Source organism: Penaeus monodon, chromosome 17, assembly GCF_015228065.2.
Source record: "Penaeus monodon isolate SGIC_2016 chromosome 17, NSTDA_Pmon_1, whole genome shotgun sequence".
Taxonomy (NCBI): domain Eukaryota; kingdom Metazoa; phylum Arthropoda; class Malacostraca; order Decapoda; family Penaeidae; genus Penaeus; species Penaeus monodon.
The window spans coordinates 1,599,836-1,612,335 of NC_051402.1; the positions used below are offsets into that span (position 1 = coordinate 1,599,836).

General features: G+C 34.9%; 1 protein-coding gene across 3 annotated transcripts in view; it reads right to left on the reverse strand.

Annotated features, from left to right (window-relative positions):
* Window positions 1-12,500, reverse strand: part of LOC119583435 (ras GTPase-activating protein 1-like) — a 24,511-nt gene that overhangs the window by 11,383 nt on the left and 628 nt on the right. For 2 of the 3 annotated variants that reach the window (XM_037931915.1, XM_037931914.1), the window contains exons 2-12: window positions 5,079-5,228; window positions 4,134-4,340; window positions 3,637-3,839; window positions 3,335-3,458; window positions 3,069-3,174; window positions 2,303-2,420; window positions 2,058-2,164; window positions 1,769-1,918; window positions 898-1,074; window positions 595-735; window positions 126-244 (exon numbers count right to left, since the gene is read on the reverse strand). In XM_037931915.1, the coding sequence (XP_037787843.1) occupies window positions 126-244; window positions 595-735; window positions 898-1,074; window positions 1,769-1,918; window positions 2,058-2,164; window positions 2,303-2,420; window positions 3,069-3,174; window positions 3,335-3,458; window positions 3,637-3,839; window positions 4,134-4,340; window positions 5,079-5,228 (1,602 nt within the window). The remainder of the gene's footprint in view (window positions 1-125; window positions 245-594; window positions 736-897; window positions 1,075-1,768; window positions 1,919-2,057; window positions 2,165-2,302; window positions 2,421-3,068; window positions 3,175-3,334; window positions 3,459-3,636; window positions 3,840-4,133; window positions 4,341-5,078; window positions 5,229-12,500) is intronic. The other variant, XM_037931916.1, reaches the window with a different exon arrangement.

Here is a 12,500-nt window from a genome sequence, read left to right on the forward strand (position 1 = left end):
ATAAAAAAATCATATTAGCAATTCTAAGATACATAATATCTATTATAGGCAGATGAACGCAAAAAAAAATAAAAAATAAAAATAACGATCACCCTCATACAACTAAAGAGAACACTTGCTTATACCTGTATCTCAGTCTGACAGCACCCCATTCACCAACAGGTGTTATACCCGTTAATTGGTGCCATTCCTCCACCTCTTCACCGTTTTGCAAACTGTTGAGCTCTACCATTACCTCAGCCACCTAGAGAAAAGGAGAATTAAGAAGGGGAGGAAACAAGAGAAAAACATATTTTGAAACACTCATTACAAAAAAAGAAAAAAAAAAAAAAAGTGAAATAAAAGAAAAACTGAGAGGGAGGGAGAGCAGAAGAGAGAGGGGGGAAGGGGAGGGGAAGGGGAGGGGGGAGGAAGGGAAGAAGGGAAGAAAGAGAGGGAGAGGGAGAGGGAGAGGGAGAGGGAGAGGGAGGGAGAGGGAGAGGGAGAGGGAGAGAGAGAGAGAGAGAGAGAGAGAGAGAGAGAGAGAGAGAGAGAGAGAGAGAGAGAGAGAGTGAGTTTACATACTGTTCTCTCAATAATTTACATAACACAAACCTCTGAATCTTTGCTGCGCTTCCCATGGTTATACACTGTGATAGTAAACATTATAACATCTGATGGAATGTCATCCAAGATAAACTCTTCATCCCAAACAGGATCAGGGCCAGGCTTTGGTCTTGTCCTGCACACTTTCACCTGAACAAGAAAATATTCATCAGTTTTGATAGCTTCTTCATTTGGCTTGTGCACATTCACTTTTACTTTTTTCTTTTTACAGTCAACTTTGTCTCTGCTAATGCTTTGCTTACATAAAATCAAATGGAAGTTAAAATAAAAAACCTTGATTGCATAGTTTACCTGGTTAAGAGAAACAAGGCAGTAGGGGCTGGGCACAATCTTTGAGGGTAATCTTGTTGCCTGCATAATAGTTAGATGCAGAGACTTCATGAATTTCAGAGTTTGCAACTTGGGCGCTCCCACCATCTGAGGAACACAAAGGGGCCGCAAAACTGCCATCCAGTCGTTGGTCATTTCCTGAGATGCAAGAGATAAAATAAAATAACAGAGAAAATGGTACTAAGTTTCATATATATATGTATATATATATATATTTTTTATACATATATATATATATATATATATATATATATATATATATATATATATATATATATATATATATATATATTTTTTTTTTTTTTTTTTTTTTTTTTTTTTTTTTTTTTTTTTTTTTTTTTTTTTTTTCCAACAGCCATTCATTCCACTGCAGGACATAGGCCTCTCTCAATTTACTACTGAGAAGTTATTTGGCAGTGTCACCCTTCCTGACTGGATGCCCTTCCTAATCAACCGCATCACGGCGCGCTAACACCATATATTTTATATATATTATTTATATTATATATATTATATATACTTATACATACATTATATACATATATACATATATATATATATATATATATATATATATATATATATATATATATGCATATATATCATATATATACATATACAAATACATATATATGTGTGCCACCAATTAAGGTATGTCATCTAGGATCAAATGCTAATTACCAATCCAAAAAATATTCATATCAAATATTGCACATTGTACAACTGCACAATAATGAATCATACGATTGTTATAAAGCCAAGATTTCTCAAGAATTTACACCCTGACTGTACTCTTCACTCCCTCTTTGAAAGTACAATACTCTTACAATACCTGAGAGTCCGAGCACAAGTATGTGACAGTAGCTAAGCAAGGCAGCTCCCTCTCAACTAATTGGAAGCAGTTTGGTCGTTCAAAGAAGCTGTCGTGAACTTGGTATAAGTAGGAACAGTTCAAGTCTATTAGGCCTCTTGGTTTGGTGCGCTGAAAAGATTTTTGCACAGTGATAATCAATCCTATTAAAAACACTTTGATATGGTTTTATTTCACATCTATAACAATAAAACAGTATATAATGACATAGTAACTTACATTTACAAATCTAAGAAAAGCAGTGACTAACCTTTGGATTATCATAATAGTACAGGATGTCAGTGAGAACAAAATACAAGCACTTCCACTTCTTGTTCTTTTTGCTCTTTTTATATAACCAACCTTGTTTCTGGATCCCTGTAATGGCAAATAATAAAAATTCTGTAGCAAGAATCTATTTTTTTCCAATAATATGAAACCTGTAATTATGTAAACAATATGAAGAACTTTTTTTTTCTGAATGATTATCATATACAGGAAACAAAATTAGTTTACCTTTAAATTTAGTAACACCAAGTTTTTCCCTTATTTCATTAAGAGTAGCATAAATCTTCTCAGGCTGTTCTACTTCCTTAACTGGAACTATGGGCAGACCAAGCCTCTCCCCAGAAGTCTGGAAAAACAATAAAAATTACAAGACTGAAATTGACAGAACTCTTTTATGGTCCATCTTTCATCCTATCTCAATCCCTCTTTTTCCCCCTTCCTCTCTCTCCCCCCTCTATCATTCCCTCACTCTGTCAATTTCTCATTCTCTGAATCTCTGTCTATAATCACTCTCCCCCTGTCAATCTCACTCTCTCCCCCTTTCTCTTCCCTCTCTTTCTCTTTTTTCTCACTTTTCTCACCCTCCCCTCCCTCTTTTCTCATTCTCTCCCCCCTCTCTTTTCTCATTCTCTCCCCCCTCTCTTTTCTCACTCCCTCCCCCCTCTCTTTTCTCACTCCCTCCCCCCTCTCTTTTCTCACTCCCTCCCTCTCTTTTCTCACTCCCTCCCCCCTCTCTTTTCTCACTCCCTCCCCCCTCTCTTTTCTCACTCCCTCCCCCTTCTCTTTTCTCACTCTCCCCCCCTCTCTTTCTTCTCACACTCTCTCCCCTCTCTCTTCTCTCTCTTTTCTCAGTCTCCCCTCTCTCTTTTCTCACTCTATCCCCCCTCTCTTTTCTCATTCTACCTCCCCTCTCTCTTCTCACTCTCTCACCCTCTCTCTCTTTCTGTTTATCTACCAGTTTCTCAACCTCCCTCTATCTGTGTCTCTCTCTTACCTTACAAACTGGATTGCCTAAAGTGTGCCCTTCTAAAATCTGTTCAGTTTTGTATCTATTGATCACAGCATCTAGGCAGGAAAAAGTTCTCCCACCCATCAGGTACCTGAGGAGAATAAGAACAAAAGATCAATCCTCTTCCAAAAAGAATAGACAAACAAAACTTGTGATAATAACCCAAAGAGAAATATATATTACAGTAACAATATAGTAACAAATATAAAGCAGAGACTAGTGATACATTACTTTCATAGCGACATACTTACTTGACACCACGTTTCTCTATCCTGAATCTCTGAATAATGTTGTTGGTGAGGAAGAACAGTGTATAATCCCCTGGGGAGTTGTCACTTGGACGCACCAAGAAACTGCCCTGACCAGCTGTCCAGCCAAAAGAGTATAGAGGAAAATCAATGCCAATCCGTCATCAACATTGGTGCCGTTACATGAACACAAAATAAAGGAGCAGAGAGGATATCTTACATTCCAGTTCTTGGCATAAGCATCTCCTGTCACTACTTTATCAGTATAATGACCCCCTAAGTTCTTACAATTCAACCATGCATACCTTTTATCAAAAGATCAATGGCATCACTCTTAGTAATGTCTGGGTGGAACCACGAGAACACAACGTTGGGATCAATATCGTCATCCAGGGTCTCCACCAGGTCTGAGAATATGGTACCCTGTTCTCCAGTACGATGAGCTGTTACCCACAACCAACCATCGCTTAGTTCATTATGAACAAAGAATATATCTCCTTTCTGGAATCTGTTAGGAAGAAAACCTTGTATCAATTCCTACATTACAATTACTAATTTCACTTCATTTCATCTCTCTCTCTCTCTCTCTCTCTCTCTCTCTCTCTCTCTCTCTCTCTCTCTCTCTCTCTCTCTCTCTCTCTCTCTCTCTCTCTCTCTCTCTTTCTCTTTCTCTTTCTCTTTCTCTCTCTCTCTCTCCAATAACAATATTACTAGTAAAGCCTTTGTTATATAATGATTAAAGTGAAGAGTAAAAGACCAATGGTTAGTAGGATCCCTTCCCCCACCGAAGAGGAAAACTCACGATAATTCATCGGTATCTGCCATTTTAGTGTATGGAAGAATGGCTACAACTTTGCGCAGATCATTAACAGGCTCAGGCGGTGGAACTGGATGAACTAGTCTTTCCCGCTTGAGGAGATCGGACATACTCGTGTAGTAACCAACAAGGTCGCTCAGGGCATTGAACTGCCGACCACCAATGTAGAAATCTCCACATACTGCTGTGATCCTGTGCAAAGAAAAGTAATTCATAATTTATTCCTGACCGCATCCTTACTAATGTTTTATGTCACGGTCTCTCCATTAGAATGTCAGATGGCAGCATACATTTTGCATCCCTAATACCTACATTTAGAAGGCGATTTGCATACTTATAATGCACTCATTTCAACAGCAATGAGAAAACTTTCTAGCCATATATCTTCAAATACAGAATGGGCCATGCCTAAAAATTTCTACAAGGTAAATTCTTCCTTAGCAAATCTAAGACTACTGTAATGACTATAACACCACATTCGTATCTTCCTCCATAGCAAAGAATTTACATGTCGAAAAATGAGTCAAGTAATATGGCTATTCAAGGGCAAATTCTCTGAAAATATCCCACTTCTATGAAAATTACTGGGGCATTATTTCACGAGATGAAACCTGGGTATATCTACATCCCTAAACATCTTTTTTATTACAAAACCATTTACTTCACCTTTATTCCAATGGGAAAAAAATATACTACTTCTAAGTCTTTGTATATAATTTCCACCATTATCATTCAATTGCCCACTGAAGTAAAGCTTAGAGTAGTGTGCCAAAAATGGTACAGTCTAACCATCTCTTGTCCAAAATGACAAACTGAACCACTTAATAATGTACACATCAGTATAATGCTGTTAACATATACCATGAATCTCAGCTCTTCAGCTTCCCTTTGTGAATACAGGCCTGAAGCCCAACACAACATATAACCTACTTGAAGTGTGATACTCCAGAGCGTCCAAGGTAGGAAAGGACATAAGATCCGGGCCGACGGTCAGACTCTCGTACCAGGTAGCTTCCAAGTTTCCCAAACAGCCGTAAGCGTTCTTCACTTTGTGCTCGGTCCAAACGTCCATGGTACCAACTGGAAAGGTAAACATATATGTTTATCAAAAATAAGTGAGCTTTTAATACTAACAGATTGTTTATACAATTTTTTTGGTGCATTCTCATCCTCTTCCTCATTTTCCCCATGAACTTTTACAGAAAAACAATAAAACAACTTAAAGAATAAATAGTATGATATAATAATTTAGCACAACTACTCATATTCTACTGCAAAGAAATGCATAGAAGTAAAAATATAAATATAAATATGTATGACCAACAGAGAATCTCCAATGTACACCAAAAAATACAATGAACAACAATTTGATGAATTATGATACACAATACCCCATAGGAATATACTATAAAAGAGTATAATGAATACTGGGATCATATTATTCAGTGGTTTACAATAGCATATAGCCTATATGTATATTGTTAAAATAATATAAGAAAAAAGTAATACCCACATTTTTATTGTACAGGATTTAACACAAAAGAAAAGGGCAAACTAAAATGCTGTGAAACATGGTGTAATAATTAATCACAATACTCCAACTACTATCACATTCTGTGATTATAACGTATTTCTGTTATGCAGGCTTTGCTGTAGCCATTATGCCAATTTTCATTAACTACATTATGGGTCATCATTTCTACTCTCACCACTGAATGACCAGTACAGGTTTTTGACAGGATGTGAGAGAGTATTATCTGTGACAGATAACATTTTGCAAGAATGAATGATAACTATGAGGTCTACACAAATGATCTTGGCCAGCCTTAAAGTCCATGTGCCTAGAAGCTATGTATGCACAAACCCAGTATTACTATGCATGCTGGTCACGTGGAGTTAAACATATAACATTAGCATGCACTGATAGTATAGCTTGTTTCATAAAACTTAAACAAATCAAACTGTTTATATATAATGTCAAAAATTACATTTAACCCATTCGCCCCGGAATTTTTCGCTCAGCGCTCAGCGCCGCTCACGGTAATAGTTGCCAGCCGTGTGGGCCGCCGCAACGGGATTTTTTCTGGAGCGGTGCGGCGGCGCAAAGACCATCATAAAATTTTTGCAGGAATCTATCCATAGATTTATTATGAAAGTTGCGTTTTATATAAGGGCAATGTGTAGAAACTGTACTTTTCTCATAGTTTTTTCTAGGCATCTATTCGCCTTTGTATTGAGGAGATATACTGAATCGCTTCCAAGTTCTCTACACTATCTGATGACATCAACACTTTGATGCTAAAAGTTAGTGTTGTTTTTGCACAAGATGTAAAAGTATGGACTTAGCTGTTTTTTGTGTTTTTTTTTCAAACTTTCAAATGAAGCAGAGCAGCAAGCCAAATATCATTTTGATACTCAGAAGTAGTGCATTGTCCATATAAGAGATCACACCATGTTTTTTATCATTTCATTCAACAGAAAAGGAAGAAAAGCAGAAGTGAATGTAGCTTCACTTTGATGTTCAAAAATAGCTTTGTATTGATATGTGATGTCACACTGTGTAAGTTTAGTTTTTTTTTTCTTTAGTACAAGACTTGTAAGAGAGAATATACCTTCATACCTTCCATGGCTGCGATCGTTCTGCTGGAATGAGCCTTTGACTGACCTTTTATTCACATGACTAACCAATCAGATCACGCCATGTGACCTGATGCACCAATCAAAGCAATTACTAGTTTCCAGCCAGTCAGGTCAAGGTACATCATAATCATGCAATCTAGTGTGAACAAATCACATGATTACAAGTCATAAATAATTACAACAATTACATATGTCATAAATTACATACGTCACATATTTATCAACCAGTCAAATAAGACTAGTAACAGAGCCAAGTATTAGGTTGAAAAAAATAATAAACTGTCAGTCTATGGTCAGTCATCAAGGCAAAAATACGTGCCAAACGTTACGGGGCCCATAGATGCCATGGCAAGATTACATGCCAAACGTGTTGGCGTCCATTGAGAGCATGGCAAGAATAGATGCCAAACGGGGCGAATGGGTTAAGTCAATGATCTTTACTTGTAAAAGTTTTTATCTGGAAACAAGTTTGTATATCTGAAAATATAAAAACGAGGCAGAACAAGTGAGGCCATGCAGAGTAGGGTTTTGGTAGACATGAATATCCTGCAGGCTGTGTCACAACCATACTTTACAGGCTATCATGACACTAGTCAAATTTCATGGAAAGATAATTAGTATGAAAAAATAATCTATCAGAAATATTTTGTGGAGAAAGTTCAAAACTACTAAATAATTAGTACTTGGTTACATATAATAAAGATGCTTCATTAAACATTTTTAGCCAGATTAACAACTTAAAGTTCCACATGCAGGACTTCCATACGATCCTGTCCATGTGCAGACACCAATAATGCATCAAAATTTGAGACATGAGATTCACATCTTCAGAGTACTTATGCATTAGCAAGAATCATCAGGGATCAAATGTTTGTATGACTGCACATTTAAAATGCAAAAGAGGAAGCCCCCTATTGGCCATTAGGCATACCCAGTTAACTCAATCATGCCATCGTTCAATCTAAAATAACAGTTACAATTTTATCTGTCCTCACTAAATTATACCATTGTTTTATTCACCATTTCATCATTTATTTTATGGTTTTACATTCTTCACTTGTTACTTGTAATACTGATAATGGCACACCTTCTCAGGGTAATATCAAATATTAACAAAAAATAGATAGTCTGCCCTGGAACCAATTAGAATTATTCCTATTAATTCTCAAGTTCTACTATCTAGAATTTCACTATCACATATTTTGGACATCATGTCTTGGCTCGTAACCAACCGGCTGTGATAGCAGAGGGTTGGGTGTATACATATGGAGAGGGATGGAAGGAAAATGGAAAGTGTGCTAGGTATTATCTTTTTATTCTTGGTCCTACATCATTTTTAAAAACAATTATCAACTGAGATTGCCTGTTATGTAATCCGTAAAAATTCTGAACTGATAACAGATATAAAACTATCCTGTCATCATAAATCAAAAATAGTTTGAAAAGCTGTAGCTACAGTATTAAAAGAAAGAAAGAAAGAAAGAAAGAAAGAAAGAAAGAAAGAAAGGAAGATGTGTAGATAGCCTTTGTGTGTATGACAGAGAAGCATGTGTAATACTGGCACTGACAAGCTGGCAATATGACAGAGAAGCATGTGTAATACTGGCACTGACAAGCTGGCAATTCATTCTATATAATGAGGAAGCAGGCAGTGACTTTCTACAAAAACTGGGTATTGCCATATGAATGCCAGTGCCAAGTGATCCTGAACATGCCATTAAATGCCAATCAGCCAAGATCACCATAATTTGATTAATGTCATTTGATGTGAGGCTGTACAGAGGTGGGGTCCAATAGGGATGAACTTTACAATGGCTATGAAATACTGAGAGTTAAGCCAAAGCTAGACTACACAATCGAGTGATATTTGACAAATTATGCAAAAGCCTGAGATGTCACAGCAGTGGGAGGGAATTTTATGTCCGATTTTACACTGCCACTCTCATAGCTCGCAGTTCCACGCATCATGCTAATCTCATCTATTTGAAAAGAGAGGGTATATTACAAGAGTTATGAGATAAACAGATGATGGTCAGAAGAACCACATAAGAACATTTACTAACTTACCTACAATAATACAGTATTCTAACATGTGTTCATATGAAAATCATCAAAACTTGAATCAAATTCTGCTATCAAATTATGCAAACAATCTAAACGCAAAGAATGTGGTTCCAAATCCCCCTTGTAACTGAACTTTCCACAATCCTTCCAGCAGATCGACCTTATCATGGTTAAACATCAATCTGAGTCTTTTATTGTATTTTAACCTCAATAGTCTCGAGGGGGTTTTCTCGGCAGTATTTAAGCTTTTATTTGACTGAAACCAACTCTCTCTTAAAAGCCTACCTATTTTTCCAGTAACATTTCATCTGTTAATGCAGCCCCCCCCCCCCACACACACACACAAAATCATTCCAGTCTTCAACAAAAATTTTCACTTAAACCATGCACTATCCTCTGGAAATATTCCCCCATATTATTGTTTCCCGCAGTTACTCCAAGTATCTGTCAGAAGTATGACCGCAGGCTACCAATTTCTCTGAAATAGTGTGCACATTCATTAAAAGGTATTTTCCAATTGCTTGTTTTCAAATCCTAAACAAAACTTGTATTTTAGTACCAATAACAAGAATAAATAAAGAATAAACAACAATAACAGTAAAAGCGATGATGGTGATGGCGATGGCGATGATGATGATGATAGTGATGGTGATGGTAATAATAATAGTAATAGTAATAGTAATAGTAATAGTAATAGTAATAGTAATAGTAATAATAATAGTAATAGTAAAAAAAAAAACAATAAAACAACAAAAAAAAAAAAATATTCATCATAACAATAACCATAATGATATGATCATGATCATAATGATAATAATAACCATAACAGCAACAGGAACATTAATGATAGCTAATAATAATAACATTAATAAAAAATAGAAATGGTTAATAATAATAATAACAATAATAATAGTTATCTGGATAATGATAACAAAAGTTATCATTTGTTATCATTATAATCATCATCATCATCATTAATTATTAGTATAATTTTTTGCCATTATTCTTACCATTATTATCATAATTTCTGTATTAATTGTCATCATTATCATCATCATCATTATTATTATTATTATTATTATTATTATTATTATTATTATTTTTATTATTTTTATTATTATTATTATTATTATTATTATTATTATTATTATTACTATTATCATTATTATCATTATCATCATTATTACTACAATTATCATCGTCGTAAATATTACTCTTATCATTATTATTTTTATTACTCTTGCTATTACTATCACTGTTTCTATCACTATTCCAATCACTATTACTATTACTATTATTATTAAAATATAATAATAATAGTACTATTGGTAATTGTTTTCTTACCATAAAATCCACGTCTTAGTTGGAATCTTAAGATAAACAAAAAATAAGAAGAATAACATTCATTTCATCAAATGAATACACCCTGCATACTCATTCAGAAAACTTGTAGCTCATGCTTGTTTTTCTGATGCGTCTTACAGTGCTGATATGAAAAAAACTGAATTGAGGAACTTTCAGTAGAAATTTTATGGCAAATTGTGCAGAAAGCCATGATAAAATATTTCTTATTAGGTGAAATGAATACATTAAGTATTGCCAGACAAAATATCATGGGCAGCTCAGGATCTTGCCAGTTGTACACTTTCATCTCCCTTAACAAAAGATACAATTGCCTCAGTGGCACCTTTGACAAGTATAAAATAAGAATATATTGTAATGCATGGCATGGATACTCCCCTCCCCCCCCAAACACCCAATATCTTTTGTACCAATTTGTCTAACTTAACTAATCACACAAGTGCTTCTTGGAATTGTTCCCATCTTTTAGACAAATAAAAATAGTATATGAATTAAACATCCTATTAACAAATGATGTGTAAAAACCCTACAAACTACCCCACACCCATTTCTCCAGCACCCACCACTAAAAGTATGTTTCACACATTCATCAATGGTTTACAACTGTAATTTTACTATTCACAGCTATGAAATTATAAATATTTTATTGCTATCTTGCACTCTTGCTGTCTCACTCACTCTAATATAAACATGAAAGGTTATGAGGGGCCCTGGTGACAGGTAAAAAATTCAACTTCTTAATGACTGCCGACAAGGTGAAACCATGAAACTGCAGTCTTTTGAGGTTAAGAAAATGACTTGTGCAAAATATAAATTATCTAATATTTAGTCCCAGAAAAAAGTTATAATACATTCTGAGCTATGATGAACAAAAAAAATTAAAAAAAAAAAACAATATACTAAGCTGACATCAATTTGAAATAATTCTGGTTTTGCTATATACCGACTATAATGACAAATGCAGAAAAATAAGTTTTATTAGCCTTCACCAGAACAAATATGTTTGGTACAATAAATGTATGTTGTAAAAGATCTGTCCCTAAAAATCACTGCTTATGCCTTTATTTTTCATTTGCAGTATGTGTCATTTCTGCTTTTTTATATCTATCTTAGAGAAACCTTAATGTGTTGATAATTATTAAGTGAAATCATAAAACTGAAAATTCATAGACAGGCCACAAGATGTTAAATTTAGACTGCTGGTATAACCATTTATTGTATAAATCCTACACAAATATTAAAATTCAACAAAGGTTTACAATACTATATTTTGCAATACATTGCAATAATTTTTCTTTTTTTTTCTTCTTTTTAACGGTAGATTCATGTTTGAGCCGCCGTAGTCACAGCATGATACTTAATTGTAGTTTTCATGTTGTGATGCCCTTGGAGTGAGTACGTGGTAGGGTCCCCAGTTCATTTCCACGGAGAGTGCCGGTGTTAATTAAGTACTCTGGGCTTAATACAATACAAAAATCTTTCACAATACTTAACTCAACTATAAGAACATGTATATTAAAGACTAAGTATATTCGGCAAACCCAACAAATAAAGAAAATATGGTAGGAAAGTTTCCACAGCCATGTTTCCAATTTTCCCCATTTTTTTGTTACCTCAAAACAATAATTTTAACTGCGAGCCAACAGATCATGGTAATAAAATAATATTGTTCGTATTTATTATATTTCAAAGCAAAACAAAAGCCCTTCAGTTAATGTCAATTCTAAATCGATTATTGCCATCTATTATTGCGCATATTATCCTATCTTTATTACTTTATTTCTTTTCAAAAGTTGCTACAGCAAAATATTTGTCAAAACAAATTTATTATTACTGAAACATTGCCATTGCAATGTATACTAAATATCCATTCGCCAAATCTAACATGACAGTTTTATACACAGATCAATTTCACATCAAATAAGCTTTTGAGATCGGTGATAATGAAGAGTTAGAGAAAATACCAGATGTGATTCATAAAAAAAGTTTAATATCTTGCAAACCACACTTTAGAAACCTAATTCCAACAGAACATGACACAAAACTTTAACAAAAAATATTTTAGTGATAGCTGAATTCCAGCATGATTAAGGCACATATTAGTCATAGTGTTCTGGGAATTGAATCTCAGCTTAGCTTATCAGTATCACCAATGAAAACCCAATAGGAGGCCCTGCCTTTTCAATATTGATGTGTAGGGTACCCATAAGCCACTTGACCTATGAAACCCAGGTCAAGGAAGCCCAACTTGGGACTCCCCTTTGCCTGGGGGAATCTCCTCCTCCT